Here is an 18,550-nt window from a genome sequence, read left to right as displayed (position 1 = left end):
AACAACAACAAAAGGGAGGGAGAAGTACAGGTAAAGCAAGAGTGGTGTGGTATTGAATTTAAAATAGATTGGCCAGGAAAGGCTTTGCTGAAAATGTGACAATCGTGCAAAAACAGTGCAAAACATTGACAGCGGAGCGGCTTCCTGGACCACATGGCCACGCGCGCGCTTAACGCATGCGCGTCACTCAGGACCCCTGCGCAGTGCTCGCGCGCATGCGCGTACTCAGAGCCCCAGCACAGCGCTCGCGCACATGCGCGTCACTCAGGGTCCCCTGCCCAGCGCTCGCGCGCATGCGCATCACTCAGGACCCCTGCACAGCGCTCGCGCGCCCCCTGGCGCCCCTTCAGCTCTGCAGCCTCGATAGGAGGGGCTTATACCGGAAGCGCCTCGTCTTCCCCTTCCGGTTCACTTCCGCCTGCCGCGCCCGGACAGCCAGACGGGAAGCATCTTGCTGTGGTGGCTGCTCGGTGGTCCGAACGCTGGTTCCGCGAAGATGCCGGTGAGCGACCCTGCCGAGGGTGTGGGAGACACGGGGATTGGAGAGCGGGCAGAAGTCAAATGCGCCCTGAGAGCGGGCAGGGGAGGCTGGGGGCGCCGGCCGGCCGAGCATCTAGGAGGGCCGGGGTGTCTGTCCCGAGGCCGGGGCACGCCGGGGCCCCGGGCCGTGCGGGCGGCGTGTCGGCCATGACCTTGGCGCGTGCGGGGAGGTCGCGGCGTCCTTCCCGCCCTCGTCTCCAGTGTCCACCCTTCGGCACCCCGAGCCCCTCGGGTCCCCTGGACTCCCTGGAGCCGGAGCCTAGGACCGGCTTCCTCTTTCTCCTGTCAAGCCCACTTCCTCCTCCGCCCACGGGCGCGTCCCTCTCGGCTTCCGTCTGTCCCACCGCTCCGGCCGCCCCCGGACTCCCCGAGCCCCCGGGCCCCCGGGACCCCGAGCCCCCGGGACCCCCGAGCCTCCGGGACCCCCGAGCCCGCGAACCCCCGAGGCCGCCGGACCCCCGGGATCCCCCGAGCCCGCCGGACCCCCGAGCCCGCCGGACCCCCGAGCCTCCGGGACCCCCGAGCCCCCGGGACCCCCGAGCCCCCGGGCCCTGGCCGACAGCCGCAAGTGTTTGCTTTCTCGAGCATCAGGAGAGGGAAGGTGCACGGTGTCCCGGCTGCCCGTCATTTGGAAGCCGGTCCGTGGGGGTCATGGCTGTCCTGACCCTCGTCTTACACCAAAGAGGTGTTTGCTGCGCGCCGGGCGCCTTAGATGGTCAGCACCTCCACCCGTTGCCGCCCGGTCGGGACTGACCCCTCGCTGACCCTCCTGGCCGCTGTTCCCAGGCCTGCCCTCGTCCTCCCGCGCGGGGCAGCCGGTGCCTCTGGTCCAGCAGCTCAGCTCCTCCCACGGGGCGCCCAGCTAGGGGAGGCAGGCCAGCAGATCCCTGCTCCAGCGAGGAGGGAGGAAGATGTTCCACAGTGACCAGAAGACCCATCGGGAGACGGCGGCTGCCTTAGCGAGGCAGTGACAGTGGCCCACGTGCGCCAGTCGTAGGAGAGTGTCTGTGTGTATAGTGCAAGGTTTCAGATAATCGTAGTTTTCAGAAACCTGCCACATCTGCTCTGGCTCACCCCACATGTCCCGTGGGCTGTCTGTGGCTGCGTTTCCCCACGGCGATTGCCAGGCCTTTCTTCCCAGTCACCTCTGGGTACACACGAACGTTCAGCCTGGCAGTTAGCAGCCAGGTGTTAAGCATTTGCACCACCCAGGACTCCGTGAGTCCCATTCATCGATGCCTGATGTGTGCTGGGGGAGACCTCCTTTGGTGAGCTCCCCGGTACACCGGGCTCCCCCACTGATTTCGCACTGGACAGCATGCCCCGTACCACTGTGGCTGAGTGGGTTACGCGTTGGCTATCCTCAAGGGTGGTGATTCTCGGCTGGCAGCTGCCCTGTGGGACGACCGCGAAGCCGTGTGCTTCTTTAAGGCTCCCAGCCTGGTGGCACCATGAGGAGATCTCAGAATCAGTGTGACAGCCACGGCCTTGGATGGCTGGCCCTGTGCTGCAGCATTTGGCTGCTAAACCAGATTCAAAGGGAGCAGCTGCTCCGTGGGAGAGACGAGAGGCCGCTTCCAGAAAGGCTTCTTGGCCTTGGGCACACTCTGCCCTGCAGCCACGGGAGTCAGGATTGACCGTTGGTGCCCTGCCTGGGCAAGAACCACGTGGCTCTGCTGGTGAGAAGCACAGCTGGGAGTCAGCATGCAGATTGTTCTCAGAACGTCAGCGTTTGTCTGGAGGCGGTCGCTGACTTTCTCCCCCTCGTAATGTAACTCTTGACTGACGACGACGGTGGTACACTACACATATTTGAAAATAGAGTAGGAAGAAATGTGACTTCCTCATCAAAGATGTGAGCCAGGAAGTGGTCAGGCTGAAACAACAGCAGTGGAAGGACCCTTGATCGGTATGGTGCTGCCAGATTCTGTGGTGTACATGTTTTCACCAGCTGTACACGCGCCACAGACACAGACGGCATAACTCAACTGGGAACGTACACCAAAATACCAGGCTCACCTGACTAAGTCAGCCCTGACCCACGGCCCCTCCATCCGTGGGGGTTTCTACTGAGAACACAGTTTGAAACTCGCAGCCTGTCCTCAGGAGGAGGATAAGGCAGTCTGTGTTCATGGAGGTTGACAGCCCCGAGCCCTGAGTTCTGGCCTGAGGGGTTCTGTGAGTCAGAGGCCGCAGAGCTGACCCCTTTGTCTTCCTTGTCTGCACTCTGCTTCCTCATTCTCACCTGCCTCCCCATTGCAGGCCTACCACTCCTCCCTCATGGACCCCGACACCAAGCTCATCGGGAACATGGCGCTGCTTCCTATCAGAAGTCAGTTCAAAGGACCTGCCCCGAGAGAGAGTAAGTCCGAGTCCTTTTCCACCGCCTTTCCACTTTTGCTGTGGAATGTCAGGCGCCTCTGACATCACCAGCTGGGGCAGTTCCCCGCTCAGCCTTTGTCATCTTGGTCCCGAGTGTCCTGGTGCTTGGTGGGTGCTGTGTTTGAGGCCCGTCACCGTCATCATGTGTGTGTGGCACCCAATAGGAGTATTTCCGTGGTGAGGGGAGGGAAGTGTGCTTGATCCTGGCCACTGTTCCTGCGTTTGCTCTCAGTCCTGTCTGAAGCTTTGTACAACAACGCATCCCATCCCTTCTCCATCATCACGCTGGTAGAAGAAGATGTTTGAGCCTCTTCCTCTTTTGAATTTACTTCCTTTGTGTGTTATCTGTAGCACTTCCTTTAACATGTCTTTGCTTTCCTTCTTGGTACCCACTCTTGTGTTTGTGTGTGTGTGTAAGTAATGGGTTTTTCAGAAAGCCCTGTCCTTTTCCCTCTACTTGGTGAGATACTTTTGATGCCTACAGAGAACTCTGTAATTAGTGTAATTGGTTCTTTGTACTGACCCAACTGTGTTCTGGTGCCAAACTGTTTGATGTGACTTAGACTTCTTTTTTCCTCAACACCAGAGTCTTGCTCAGTAAATGTAATCCACTTCATGAATCGCTAGGATGAAGGAAATGGAAAAAGACCCCAAAGAGAAAAAAACTAAAGTAGAAGGGCAGTACAGATAAGGACTTAGAACCCATGTTGACGCAGATTGCTTGGGGAAAAGCGTGTAGACCCCGTGTAATAGGTCAGGAGTTCTTAGTCAAGGGCGGAGCAGTCCCTGCTTGTCCCCTGTGCAGTGCTTCGATATGTAATGAACAGTATCTGGATTCTGTTCCTTTGGGGCTGGATTAGAAAAGGGTTGGAGGGGAGAAAGCTTGTGCTGTGAGCACAGACCCTCCAGCGGGATCTCAAAGGCAGTTAATCGTGCAGGAGGAGATTGCCCATCCTTCTCCTGCATTGAGGTGTGGGGAGTTACTATAATACGGTCCTTCTCCCTATTGGGTGAGACAGCAAATGAGGTGACTGTAGCCCACTGAAGAGATTGGGCAGTCTGCTTGTGATTAAAGGTTCACAGAACCCTAGGAGGGGACTGGTCATGGTCGCCATCCCCTCAGGCTTAAAATAAGCTAGCCCCAGCGGTCAAGGGGTTCCTTGGTGACTGCCTTAGCAAGAGGCTCGTCCTTTGGACTCCCTGCTCCGAGGACCTCCGAGACCAGGAGACAGAACTGTCATGCAGAGGTGACAAGAGTTGGTGGCAGAGAAGCAGAATGAGCTGGTTTCAGTGGACATGCCGACCCATGAATCAAGAGCTGGGCGTCCTTGGGCCGAGGCTAACTGGCACAGTGAGATGCCTCTGGCCACGTACTGCAGAGCTGAAGAGGTTTTTCACACCTGCCAAAGCAGAGCAGAGGTCTGTCTGCAGACATGTTTTAGCAACTGTCCAGACCAAAGAACTGTGTCCTGAGTCATTCCTGATCCAGAATTGTAACCTGTCACTTCCTGATGAACCCTGTACCTGTGGGTGTGGCCTGTGAAGGGATTCTGGAATGGGTTGGTTCTGACTTGCTGGTCCATGATAACAGGTGGAGATCCTTCCTCGTGGGGTCCGCTTTGGGCCCGTGTTGAGCTTCGTTCTGTCTCCTCCTCCTGTGACATTAGGTAAGGAGGTCTGATGGCATGTCACATCTCCAGCCCGTCACTGCTCCCGTTAGATTTCGGCTCAGAGAGCTCAGTAGAATTGCTTCGTTGGGTCTAAGTTGTCATCTCGACAGGAACAGCTGACTGGGGGGTTTTACCATGGAGCTGCTCGGTGGGTTCAGACAGCCAGCTTTGGGTTAAATGGATCCATTTACAGCAAACAAGTATCTTTCGAGCACTCCTTTTGCCAAACCCTCTTCTGAATTCTCTCCCTGCTCCATCTAAACCATTGAATTAATGTTGAAGAACTGGCTGGCTCTTGTAGACATTGTTGAATCATCTGAGGAAGTTTTCTTTTTGCAGATAAGAGAGAACAGACGGCAGAGAGCACAAGTCTAAAGTTAGAATCTCCTTGGCATTCTTCAGGGGAGGGAGCTGGGGTCTGGACGACCAGATGACAGAGGACTGATGCCCCCCCCCGCCATCCCCCCCGAGCTGCTCCGAGTTTCTGTGGGCCGAGGGGGTGGCAGTCAGGGACACAAAGTATAAATAACTGTCCCAGCATGGCTGAAACCAGCTGCCGGATACCAAGACCCTGGGACTCTGACCTTTTTAAAATAAGAAAGAAAACAAAAGGTTGCCAAAGAAATCGCATAACGAAATTTGTCTTTGTCAAGCCGTAGTCCTGGTTTTTCTCAGTCTGCAGCCACCTAGGACAGCTTGCACAAAAATATTTTGCTGTGATTTTCTTGAAAGTTGTAAATCTGAACTCCAGCATATTCCCAGTTGACAGTGGGAAGTTTTGGTTTTCTTCCCCAGAAACTAATCACACATAAATTCAAATTAAATTATATTGTTACATTTTCTTAGTCTTTACAAATGCATCAGGAAACGGCAGGGATGAGTTCACCAAATGTACTTAATAGTAGTTCTTTTTGGGTAGTGGGTTTTTGTTTTATCTTCTAATTGCTTGGATTTTTTTTTTCAAGGAATTGGAATCTACCATCTGCTCCATAGGAGGATGGTCAAGCTCTTCCTGTGTGGTTTACTGCCTCTGAAAACTCAGGGGAGGGTCAGCTATGGGTCCCTTCTGACTTGACATTACACAGCAACAGTGCTTATATAGCCCCAAAAAACCAACCCTCTGCTGTTGATGCCAACTCCTAGCGACCTCTAGGACAGAGTATAACCCCATAGGGTTTGTAAAGCTGTAAATCTTTAGGAAGCAGACAGCCACACTTTCTTCTTTGAAATGGCTGGTGGCTTTGAACCCTTGATCTTTTGATTAGCAGGCTAGGATTTAACCACTATGCCACAAAGGCTCTAGCAGTATACTTTCTATAAAAACAAGCTAAAAAAAATAAGCCACCGTATTTCGGAGAAAGGCAGTTCCAACAGAATGCCAAGACCAAGAAAAACTCCAGCTCAGTGCTGTCAAGTCAGAATCAGCTCAGAGCTGACCTGCTCACAGGTTTCCAGGGTTACAAATCACAGGGGAGGGAATTGCCTACCATGCTTCCCAAGAGCCGCTGGTGGATCTGAACGACCAGAGTGGTGTGGCCTTTGGGTTAGCAGGACGGTTCCCGGTACCAGGCCACCAGGGCCTCTTCAACAGGGTGCAGATGACCGGAGTCATCCTGTGGTGGAGCTGAAAGCTGGTCCTGGTTGCCGTGGTTCAGAGCTGGTGGCCGTGAGTCCTGGGGTTTGAACACAGCAGCGGCTCAGTGGGATGAACAGTCTCCTCATGACTTACAGCCTCAGAAATCTAACGGAGGGCGAGTTCCGAGTCGGTTCCGAGTCAGTGCAGTGAGTTTTTTGAGGACAGGGGGAATAAATCCAACCACATGCTTGTGTGTTCCAGATACGTGGTATCTAAGGACGCACGGCTCCAATGTTGTTGTTATGTGCCATCGAGTCGCTTCTGACCTCAAAACTTTTGGCCACTGAGCCTGGATCCCACCTCCCCTTATAGGCTTTTTTTTTAAGGGAAAAAAAAAGTGAACGTCAGGACACATGATACGTGTTTTTAAGGAGCCCTGATTTTGAAGCACTCATCTGCAAGGTTGGTTGTTTGAACCCACCAACCGTTCTGAGGGAGAGAGAAGAGACCGTGTGCTCCCAGGAAGACTCACAGCCTGGAAGCCCCACAGGCCGGTCTGCTCATCACAGGGTCATTAGGAGCTGGACTCAGAGGACACAGGCTTGAGTCTCACTCTCAGTCCGGTAGCAGCATTGCAGAACTACACCTCTGTCTACCTTGCAGACATTTTTGTCACCCCTAAAGGAACCTGAACACATGAAACAGTGTCTCTTCTCCCCTCCTCCTCCAGCCCCTGGTTCTCACCAGTCTGCTGTGGATTTGCTTCTTTTGAAATCTCATATAAATGTGCCGGGTGTTTCATATCTATAGGTGAACTTTTTTATGTCCGACCTCTATCATTTTGCCAAATGTTCCCAGGGCTCACCCTTACAGTGGCTTGTATCAGTCAGTGCTTTCCGTGTGTGAAGTCTGTGCCACTGTGTGTGTGCAAGCAGTTCACTGGCCCTTCCTCTGCTGAGGGACGGGCTCTTGTCTCCTGTGACTCCTGTGAATGGTCATGAATGAGTGCACGTGCACTGTGGGAACCTCTTTTTAGGTTCTTTGCATACCTGGAAATTAAACGCTAAGGTCATTTGGTAATTCTATATTTTTTCTGAGTAAACTCTTGGGATATTTTTTTTAAGATATTATAGATAATACTTGACTAATGTTCTCTCCCCTCCTGTTTTGTGCCTGTCTTAGCTAAAGACACAGATATTGTGGATGAAGCCATTTATTACTTCAAGGCCAATGTCTTCTTCAAGAACTATGAAATTAAGGTAAATTACTCTTCATTGAAATGTTCTTAATAATTAATTTTGTTCCTGCTGGAAATAAATAACCTTGTAGTCAAGGTTCATGTCAGGAATAAATGGGATAAAACAGGATTGGGTGGCGAGCTCTGGTGGCCTAGTGGCAAGAAGCTGCACTGCAAGCCCAGAGATGCATGGTTCAAATCCACCAGATGCTCTGCTGAAGGAGGGACAATCTCCTCCTGTACCAGTCAGATCCGATTTGATGGTACACACATAACAAAAAAAAAATTAAAAAAAACAAACAAACCAGGATTGGGTAATTTTTAGTATTTAAAGCAGTGGCTACTGTTGGATTCTGTGAATATTATTTTCTCTTTTACCCTCCAAAGTTTATTCCAGAGTTCAGCAAATTACAGCCTTACATTTGCCACCCTGGCCTGCCACCTCTTTTTATAAATAGTGTTTTATTGGAACACAGCCTGGTGATTTGCTTGGTTATCCTTTATGGGCCCCAGCAAGCCACAGAAGCAGACGTGAATAATTGAGGCCCACAATGTCTGCCATATTTACTCTCTGGCCCTGAACAGAGAAATTTTTTATACTTTCTAGCCTAGGTACTTAGCATTACATATTCAGCCTTAAGTAAGTCTCTATTGTATGCCAGGCTGTATGTTTTATTTAGGGTTAGTCCAAAACCAGAGAATCCTATGAGCTATATCATTATTGCTGTTTTTAATGCCGTGTTACTTTTGATAGCCTCTGTGTCCTGGGCCTTAGGCAAAGACGTAAACTAGTGTGGGACTGCCCAGAAGCACCCTGTACCCACCCAGGCTGGTTTCATAGCTCCATGGGGAATGGGGCCAAAGGAAGGATGAAGGGAAAGGACAGAAAAACAAGGGAAAATGGGAAAAAAATAACAATTAATTAATTTTTAACTTTTTATTGTAATTTGAGTGAAGGTTTAAAAAGCATGTTGGATTTTCATTTAACAGTCCATATACGTTGTTTTGTGACATTGGTTACAAGCCCCACATGCTAGCAGCACTCTTCCCTCTCCTTCCCCATGTTTCCTGTTTCCCCTTGTCCTTACAAGCTTTTCTGCCTGGGCACACACTGTCATTTTCATTGTGTTTGGTTGATTGTTCTGAGAACTGTGTTCCTCCCTGGTGCCACTGCTCACATTAGAAGCCTGTGGATTGTGTGGTTGAAAGTTGAGTCACCAGGGTGATTGCAGTTCGAGGCAGGAAGGGTGTCTAATGTCTACAGTCTTAGGGGTCCCTCTAGCCTCTGTCCAGCCGGAGAGCCTATCCTTGTCATGATTTTAGTGTTCCTCCACTTTTTATCCCACTCTGTCCAGGACCTCCCACAGTGATTCCATTTTGAATGGTCAGCATTGGGAGCTGGGCCTCATGGTGCTGGAGACTGGTATTTGATTGGCCCGTAAGTCTTCCTTGTTGTTGTGTTCCATCGAGTTGGAACTGACCCATAGCTGACCCTCCAGTGGATTTTCAGAGGCATTTAATCTCACAGGAATAGACTGCCCATCCTTTTTCCACGTAACAGCTGGTGGATTTGAACCATGTGCCTTTTAGGTTGCAGGACAGCTTTTTACCACTGGGCCACCAGAGCTCCTTCTAAACCCATAACTGTTGAATGGATCCCAAGTTATAGCCAGGATCTCTTTGGGGTCCGAGGTACTGAGTCCTGATGGGAGGGGACTGCCATCTGTGTATCAGAGTGCACCAGGCTGATTGGAACTCCTGACCTTCTGGTTCGCAGCACAACACTGCACCACTTGGACTTCTTTGGCACCAGTAGCCTTTGATTTTCTCTAGACTTCTTTGCTGCAGATCAGTGAATTTTCTTGACAGTACTCTAGAATATGGAGCTTCAGCCTGTTCTTGGCAAACTTTGACTCTTGGAATCAATTACCCTGTGAATTTTTTACATGTAGACTCTTAGTCTACAAATTGTCATTTAAACATTGTATACTCTTGTCTTGACAGACTTGTATTCCTAACAGAGTCTGTGCATTGTGTTTGGTTTCTAATACCTGGAGAGAAGTAGAATTCTGCCCTATTACTTTCTCTCCTGCTTATAATGTGGTCTTAAAAGTTGGGAGATGGAGTTGGGTTTCGCTTTGTAACTGTGGTCTCTGTAAAAGGTGACCTGCATCGTTTGTTCTACGTCTGTCCATTTTCTCCACAGTTCCCACCTGGGTTGGCCAGGATGCTGGGCTGATGGAACTCCTCTAGAGCAAGTCATTTGGGAAATAATTGCTTCCTTCTTTAAAGTAATGAGTGTTTCTGTTGCCAGAGGGATTCCTGAAGTGAGCCAAGCAGATGGTGGGCCTCAGTTATCCCAGGCAGCTGGATTCTCTCCTTCCTGCAGAGTTGGCCTCCTGAGCAGCTCCTCAGGAGCCATGGGGAGTGGGGAGCGAGTCCACGGCAGCCCCACTGATCACGGCGGGAACTGGGGACTGCCTTCCCAGGAGGGGTCAAACAGGGGCCTGCAAGAGACTGGGTTTAAAGAGGCGTGTTTGTTGAATTGTCATTGAGGTGATTCTGACCACACTGCTCCTCAGGTGTTGGAGTGGACCTGGCTCTCTGGCATCAAGTCCTTTTCCCCAAGGTGCCCCAGGTAGACTTGACCCCCCAACCATTGGGTTAACTACTGAAAGCAATACTATCACACTTTTAAATGAATGATCCAGAGAAAAGACTAGAGTTTCCTTATTGCACATGATTTTTATGTTTTGGTCAGGACTGCATTGTTGAATTTTTTCCTTTTTATTGTGATTTAAATGCAAGTTTACAAAGGTTGGTTTTCCACTCAACCGTTCCTGTTCATTTTATGTCCATAGTTGTGATCCCCGCAGCGTAAGCACCCCTTCCCACTTCCTCCCTGTGGGGCTTGTCTCCATTAGTCCTCCTGTCCTCGCCCTTCCTACCTCCGCAGCCTCATCCCTGGGCGAACCCAGCCCTTTGATCTTCTGTGATATTTTAAGAATATTTTTCTCTCCTCCTGTAGAGTGAAGCAGATAGGACCCTGATCTACATCACTCTCTACATTTCGGAATGCCTGAAGAGACTCCAGAAGGTCAGTGAGCTGGGTGACCATACGCTGCCACTCTGTTACTGAGGGTGCACCCTGCCAGCCGTCGGGGCTCTGCTGAGACTCAGAGGCCATGTAGAAAGGACACAGCGGAGTGGTATCTGTAGCCTTCGAGTGTATCATCCTAAGATAGAACTTGTACAAAGAAATCAAGTCCTTGGGTTGAGAGTTCCTGACCTGGACTTCAGGGGCTTAAGTGGGGAAATATCTCCTTTCCTGAAGCAACTTTGACCTGAGAGGTGGTAGCTGCTGCTGCCCCGAATGTACTCAGGGGCATGGCAGCACTAGCATCACTGGTCACTTCTATCCACTCTGTCACATGAGAGCAGAAGGTATTTGGAAATCTTGCTGACACTTGGTGCTTCTTTGAAATGGCAGTAATTCGACCTCCTGCTAGATCTCGTCATGTAGTGTGCTAAAGCACATCGATGGCTCCATCATTTATTTGACCCTTACTATTTGAATTACGGCGTTTGACCAGCATTGGCTGTGCCAGTGTCGTTAATGTTGTGTTTGATTTAACTCCTTTGAGAGTGTGAATCTAAGAAGGGGCCCAGATTGTCCCCAGATTGTCAGAGGACACAAAGGACATTCACACCTTCCACTGGAACCATTTGGACTGAACAACATTGAGATTTGAATAGTTTCCTTTTTCTGTAAAATTCATGTCTGTTGTGTTTTTGCATTTTTATTTTTTTTTAGTGCAATTCCAAAAGCCAAGGCGAGAAAGAAATGTATACCCTGGGGATCACCAACTTCCCCATTCCTGGGGAGCCCGGCTTCCCGCTGAATGCCATTTATGCCAAGCCTGCCAACAAGCAGGAAGACGGTAAGCTCAGGACACCTACACAGGACGCAGAGGGCTGTTTCACTGTATGCCAGGGCCTCATCATCCCCTGTTCCTTCCCCTCCTCACCCTGCTGGCTGTCCCACTGTGCGCCACGCACTCCCCCCCTTCCCTCTCCCCTCCTCACCTCACTGGCTGCCCAGCCAAGAGTGCAATCATAAGCACATAGCTTGTCTATTTTTGCTTTTCCCTGAGAGTGTGGTCCAGAGGCCTTAAGACAAGCAACTTACTTCCACGAGGTGTTTGGTTGCATCACTCTCCCATATATATATGGACAGATTACAATATGGTTATGTGAGCGGAAAGGTCGTCCCACCATGCTGTGCATGGCCATGAGTGTAGGCCCCTTCCTGTGTCCTTTTCTGCCCATCCTGCTTCTTAGCCTCTGTCCACTTGTAGATTAATGCTTGTTATCTCTGGTAATGCAGGCTTGCTGCTGTGACCATGTTGAGCTCGATGTCTGTGTCTGGCGCACAGCTCCCTGTCTTCCTTTTCTCTAGTGGTACAGAGCATGGGTTATCCTCTAAGTCACTCTCACGAGAGGTTCTTGGCAACATGTTCGAGAAAGGCATTTTTGGGCCAAAATCAATCTTGAAGCCATCTTGACTTCATTTCTGATTCTGACCCAATGTGATTATATAGAGATGTGTCAGATGTTGTCCAGGCCAGCCGCCAGCACGTGGGAGCATTTTCTCACATCCAGTCTTGACACTCATTCCACCTACTGGTCATTTTAGAAATCATGCGGGCCTACTTACAGCAGCTAAGGCAAGAGACGGGGCTGAGGCTTTGTGACAAAGTGTTTGACCCTCAGAACGACAAGCCAAGCAAGGTAAGAGCCTCTTCTTTCCCTGTTGAATTGACAAGTCAGTTTTTGTCCTATTCTGATGATGAAACACAGTGAGATCTCCCCCTGCAAGAATACCCAGAGTTCCACATTGCTGTGTTTGACACTAAGAGTGGACCTAGGACTTGGTAGGAGTTCACAGACTCCCCCTGAATAAGAAATTGCATACAATAAAAAGGTCTCTAGTCCTACGTTTCTAAGTCAGAGCATTATAAACCTGTAGAGAGGGCTTTGAGGTGTGATATATCTTCAAAGCATTATGTTTCTTTTGCCCTTGAGTGTTTTGTGAGTGTAGAAGAGAAAAGCAGGCAGATGTAATGTCAGGACAAACAGGAACCCTGGCTGGTAAGTAGATTTGAATTCTGAATGTGCCTGGAAATTGCATTGCAGCTTGACACTCCGTCTGTTCTTCCCTGTCTCCCCCTTTGCTAGTGGTGGACTTGCTTTGTGAAGAGACAGTTCATGAACAAGAGTCTTTCAGGACCTGGCCAGTGAAGACGACCACAGCTACGGTCTTCTGCAGCAGGATGTCTGCAGTTCTTTGCCTTTATCTCATGAAGTTTTATATAGGGGGAAAAACGAGCATGTCTTCACCGTAAAAACCCCTTAGCAAGAATACGGGGAGATTATGGAAGGGGATTTAAATGTTTTTTGTGTGTTTTTTTTAACTATTGAGCTGGTACTTAATAATAAGTGATTAAAGACACTTCTAACATTCTGTGTCAGAAAAATTAGCTCTGTTGCTTACCGTGGACAGGCACTTCGAAGTTTTCTGGGATATTATCCACATGCCATAATATTTACGTGCTTAAAGTATATGGTTTAGTCGGGTTTTTAAGTACAAGCTCAGAGTTTTGTAACCATCACCATCGTCTAATCCCGGAACATGAATCAGTGCCCAGAGGAACTTTTCCCCGTCTGCCCCAAATCCCTCCTCTAGCACTAAACAAGAAGAAAATGTATTGCCACGCAGGCATTCCATCATAGTACTTCTGTAAGGCAGTGTCATTCCCCAGGTGACTCTGTCCTGGGAAAGGTCTCCCTCCCTCTCTCTCTCTGACTTTCCACCTTACTAGCCTTCTGTTTTCTTCCAAAGGCTGACCCTCCTGACAACAGGCCAAAAGCCTATGCGGTGAAGTCTCAGCGTCCTGGCCTGTAAAGAGCACCCGGGTTGCACTTTCTCCAGGACACACTTGTGTGATCTTTTAACACTCACGGGGTGTTCAGGACTCTTCTCCAACACCACAGCTTAAAGGCATTCACACGGAGGGTGCACGTTGTATGGTGGTGGTGTTGTGTATTGGACCCATAGCTGACCCTTCGGCAGGTTTTCACAGGTGGTTAATCACACGGGAAGAGATTGTCCATCCTTCTCCCACAGAACAGCTGGCGGGATTTGAACCGTGTGTCTTTGGGATTGGAACGCAGCTTCTTGCCACATTGTGTGTCATCTCCTAAAAGCTTGGGGACCGTGCGCCCCGTGACGGGGCCAAGTTGCTCAGCTGCTTCTGGGGGTGTCCTGTGGACTCAGTTACTGTGCTGCTGTCTCTTGCACCTCTGCACTTCACGAGGCAGTCATTTTATCCTCGGTGTTGGGGCTGTATTGGCCGTACGCTGTAAGGAACCCCAGACGACACTGTCCTCCCTCCCAGTTGCCATTGACTTGATTCCAGCTGCTGGTGACAGCGCTGCCCTCACCCCTGTGGTGTGGCAGGACTGCACTGCACAGGGGCTCGGGGGCTGTGAACTTCCAGAAGCACCTTAGGGACGTGGGGGCTCTTTCTGGAGGTAGGCATTCCCAGAGTGGACCTTCAAGGACCCAGACTCCCCTCTTTTCTGCTCCATCCTCCTTTGGAGGAGCATTTGGCTCCTGTCCCCCTGCATCTCCGGGTGTGACAGGAGGAGGACAGAGTGAGAGGGCAAAGGGAAGTCCAGTGGGGTCCCCTTGTCTCTTCCAAATCACAGCAGCCCTCGGGGACAAGTAGAGCTGCCCCAGTGCTTCCGAGGCTGCATCTTAACAGGAGCAGACCACCTGTCTTTCTCCCATAGAGTTACTGGTGTATTCGAACCTCAGACCTTGACAGGAGCTTGCCCATCTTCCTCCAGAGGAGCAGGTAGATTCAAACTGGCCACCTTAAGTTTGGCAGTGCAACACTCTATCGGCTAGGCCACCAGAGCTCCCTGCCACCTTGAAATTCCCTTCCCAGAAACCTGTAGGTTTAAGGGAGTGTGGAAAGGTGAAGATTTTAACTGCAACATGTGCTGCTGTATCTGTGATTTGTTACTAAGGATGAAAGGAAGGTTATTCTTAACAGTGTCTGCCACAGTGTCCTGAGAGAATCAATGAGATATCAACTTAAAATTGGGGCTTTATTAGGCTGAAGAAATTGAAGAACAAGCCTTGAGTTGAAATGCTTAACTTTGCTATGGGCAGAATATTGAATGATCCAGGAAGCATTAAAAGATGGAAGGAGTATAGGAGTATACAGAGTCACTGTACCAAAAGGAATTGGCTGACACAGAAGAATTTCAAGTAACATCTGAGCAAGAGCCTGTGGTGATGAAGGAAGAAGTTTAAGCTGCTCTGAAGGAATGGGCAAAAAAACAAGGCACCAGGAATTGACGGCATACCAATTGACTGACTTTGACAAATAGATGCTGCCCTGGATGCGCTCATCAAGTTGTGCCAAGATATCTGGGGGACAACCACCTGCCCAACTGACTGGAAGAGATCTGTATTTGTTCCTATTCCAAAGAAATGTGACCAGACAGAGTGCAGAAATTATTGAACAATATTATTAATATATCATGCAAGCAAGATTTTGATGAAAATTATCCAAAACGACTGGAACAACACATCAACAGAGAACTGCCAGGCTGGATTTAGAAGAAGTCATGGTACTAGCGATATTATAGCTAATGTTTAATGGATCTTGGCTGAAAGCAGAGAGTACCAGAGAAATGTCTGTTTCATTGATGACGCAAAGGCATTTGACTGTGTGGATCACAACAAACTGTGGCAAACTCTGAGAAGAATGGGAATCCCAGAACACTTGATTGTGCTTATGTGAAACCTATCCTTGGACCAAGAGGCATTCTTCAGAACAGAGCAAGGAAACACTGCTTGGTTTAAAATTAGGAAGGGTGTACGCAAGGGAGGTGTCCTATATGTGGAACAGATCATCTGGAACGCTGGGCTCAGTGTGAAGAAATGTGGCATCAGGATTGGAGGAAGACTTGTCAGTAAACTGCATTATGCAGATGATACGACCCTGCTTACCAAAACTGAGGAGGGCCAGAAGCATGTGCTGCAGAGGGTCAAGAACTGCAGCCTTCGATATGGATTGAAGTTCAACATCAAGAAAACAAAGATTCTCACCACTGGGACAGTTGGCACTAGAAGATACTGAGATTGTTAACAGCTTCATTTTGCTTGGCTCCACAGTCAACACTCTTGGTATTAGCAGCCAGGAAATCAAGAGACAAATTGCACTGGGAAAGTCTGCTGTCAGGGATATCTCCAGAGTACTGGAGCAATGATGTCAGTCTGGAGACTAAGGTGCGCCTGATCCAGGCCATAGTCTTTTCAATCATTTGCTGTGCATCAGAAAGCTGAACAATGACTAGGGATGATAGAAGGAGAATTGATGCCTTTGAACTGTGGTGCTGGAAGAGAGTCTTGAATATACTGTGGACTGGTAAGAAAACATAGAGGTTTGTCCCAGAGAGGATGAAATCAGGCTGCACCTTGGAGGCAAAGAGTCTGAAGCTTCCTCTGACATACTCTGGGCATGTTGCAAGGAAGGGCCAGTCATTGGAGAGGGACGTCATGCTTGGGAGGGTGGAGGGACGGCGCAGGAGGGCAAGACCCTTGATAAGATGGATTGACTCAGTGACTGGAATAATGGGGGTGGGTGTATCAGAGATGGTGAGGTTGGCTCAGGATAGAGCAGTATTCAGAGCTGTTGTACATAGATAGGGTCACTATGAGTTGTAGGTGACTTCTGTAACAACAGTTACAGAAGCTACTCAAGCCTTTACCTTGGGGTGTTGTGGTTTATTGGTAATCGTGGCATCTGGGGTGAGTGCTCTTCACACATCTCCATGCTCCATGGGTGTACACATGGCCACTGTGAAACCAAGCATTCTGTTAGTGCTTGTTTTAGTATATGTGCTGCCGGAGCAAGCACAGTGCTTGCTTGTTTTTCATGAATGATCTTCTCTAGAATCAGAATCCCAGCTTTCCAGTTACACCTTAGATTAGACTCAGAAACATGTCAGAGAGAGGAAGAAACAAGACAGAAGGAAAGCTCATTTCAGGAAGGAAGGTCAGTTTGTCACCAGGGGCCTGGTAGCATTGTGGATAAGGCATGTGGGCTTGACTGCCTCTGAAAACCCTCTGGAGGGTCAGCTGTGGTTCGGTTCCCACTCCACAGCATACAGCCGTGGCCTGGAGGGAGAAAGATGTGTCCATCTCCATGTCTGAAGATATTTACAGGCTTGGAAGCCCTGTCAGGCAGGACCACTGATGGGGTGACTGGGATTTGGAATCGCTTGAAGGCAGTACGCTTTGTTAGGGGTTTGAGTACTAAATGTCTTTATTTTTTTTTTAATTTACTGAAGGTTCAGAGAGATTGGTTTTCATTCATTCATTCATTCATTCCTGCATGTATCTTCCGTCCCCACCCCCTAGTTCCCTTATAACGCTTGTCCTGTTCCAGGCTATTAATTTCCATACTCATGATGTCCACTCCTTCCAGCTTGTCCTCCTCTCGCCCACTCTCCCCCTCCCAGTGCAGTTCACTGTCCGTTCCTTTCCTCCTCGCTGGCCAACCCCGCCCACCTATGCATCCTGTTACTACAGCTGTGGGCTGTGTTCACCCTGTTACTGAGATGTCAATACACCTCACCGTCAGTGCCAGCAGAGGGCGCCCGGGCAGTAGATCTCAGAAGGGCAGCTCCTAGGCCCTTTAGCTGGATGATGGACGGCAGGGTTTTGAGTTTGCATATTTGAGAAGACAGTTTCCAAAGGGCTTGGAGTCCGCTACATACAAATTCAAGCATGTTGGATGCAAATATACAGCTTTAATAATGGAATGCCAGTTTAACTGAAAGTTGTTACGAGGTCTGACTTCTTGCTGCTGTTGTATGCCCAGAGTCAGAACCTACTCCTAGCTGGCCGTCCGGTGAGTCTTCAGAGGCTACAGGTTGCACAGGAGGGAAGTGCCCATCTGTCTCCATGGAGCAGCTGGTAGATTCGATCGCTTGTCTTTGGGTTGGCAGTACAGCTCCTTTTCCACTAGGCTACTAAAGCTCCCTGACTCTTTAAGGAAAGCATTAACCAATAGTTGTCAGGTTAGTAATGCAGCCCCCTGAAGACCATGCCACCACTGCACCTTCTTTTAAATCACATTTTTAAGGGGGTCAGGTGTGGTATGTCACTCGTTGGTCCGCAGTTTGCGTCAACCAACCCCTCTGGTGATAAAGATGCACTGTTTCCGTAAAGACTTGCAGTCTCGAAGACCTCAGGGAGGGTCCTGTGAGTTGATGTCAACTTGATGGCAGTGGGGTTTTAAATTATTCACTCTTCCTTTTAAAAAAACATTCCTTCTTAGGGGAGCTCTGGTGGCCTAGTGGCAAGAAACTGCAACTACAATCCCAGAGGTGCACGGTTCGAATCCACCAGATGCTGTGCCGGGGAAGGAGGGTCAATCTCCTCCTGTACCAGTCAGATCTGATTTGACGGTACACGCACACAAAAATAAGAAAATAAAAAAAAAATTCCTTCTTTTGGATTCAGCAGTTCTCCATGCATTGTTGGATCCTGCTGGGGGAGATTGCACCCAGAAACAGCCCTCTGTCAGCAGGGATTGACGGATAAACTTTGCGTCTCAGTTGCCTAATGCAGCGGGAATAGCAGTACCACAGGGTTATAGCTGAGGCTGGAGCAAAGCTGAAGATAGAGGCTCTAGGGGAAGCCCAGGGGATTGTGGAGGGAGTTCCGTGTTTCCTTCAGCTCTTGAGATTGGCACCTCCCAGAGACCGCTGTACACTCTGGCCTCTCCAGTGTCAAGGAGTTTCGTTTCATACATGGGCCTGGGTCCAAAAATATGCTCTCCACACCTGCCAATTAGGTCCTAAGGGACCTGCCGCCTCCAGCTCGCTTACCTCATTTGTACAAGACCACACCCTGGAGGACCCTCAGCGCATCCTGTGAGGACTGAGGGATTCAGGGGTGCCACCTTCCCCCATTAGACCTCCTGCCACCATTCGGTCCTATACACTACAGGCGATCATTACATAATTACATGCATTTGAGGGACACCAGCCCCTGACACG

At 49.8% G+C, this 18,550-nt stretch overlaps 1 protein-coding gene across 1 annotated transcript; it reads left to right on the top strand.

The window, feature by feature from the left end:
* The first annotated feature begins 561 nt into the window (after positions 1 to 561).
* On the top strand, positions 562 to 12,706 carry LOC102872740 (vegetative cell wall protein gp1-like). The gene is made up of 7 exons (XM_006894716.1): positions 562 to 1,104; positions 2,803 to 2,902; positions 7,351 to 7,427; positions 10,434 to 10,502; positions 11,220 to 11,346; positions 12,102 to 12,196; positions 12,644 to 12,706. Exons 1-7 carry the CDS (start codon positions 562 to 564, stop codon positions 12,704 to 12,706), a joined length of 1,074 nt encoding a protein of 357 aa, XP_006894778.1.
* Positions 12,707 to 18,550: the final 5,844 nt, after the last annotated feature.

The sequence above is a fragment of the Elephantulus edwardii genome, unplaced genomic scaffold (assembly GCF_000299155.1).
Source record: "Elephantulus edwardii isolate Elephantulus edwardi_28Jun2011 unplaced genomic scaffold, EleEdw1.0 scaffold00148, whole genome shotgun sequence".
Classification (NCBI taxonomy): domain Eukaryota; kingdom Metazoa; phylum Chordata; class Mammalia; order Macroscelidea; family Macroscelididae; genus Elephantulus; species Elephantulus edwardii.
Note: the sequence above shows the minus strand (reverse complement) of the source record. Positions and strands in the feature narration are given on the sequence as shown.

Excerpts from the sequence above, each read along its gene's own strand:
- LOC102872740 (XM_006894716.1), top strand. The coding sequence starts at position 562 with ATGCGCCCTGAGAGCGGGCAGGGGAGGCTGGGGGCGCCGGCCGGCCGA. Across the intron at positions 1,105-2,802 it reads CCGGGCCCTGGCCGACAGCC|GCCTACCACTCCTCCCTCAT; the intron begins GCAAGTGTTTGC and ends TCCCCATTGCAG. Across the intron at positions 11,347-12,101 it reads TGCCAACAAGCAGGAAGACG|AAATCATGCGGGCCTACTTA; the intron begins GTAAGCTCAGGA and ends TGGTCATTTTAG.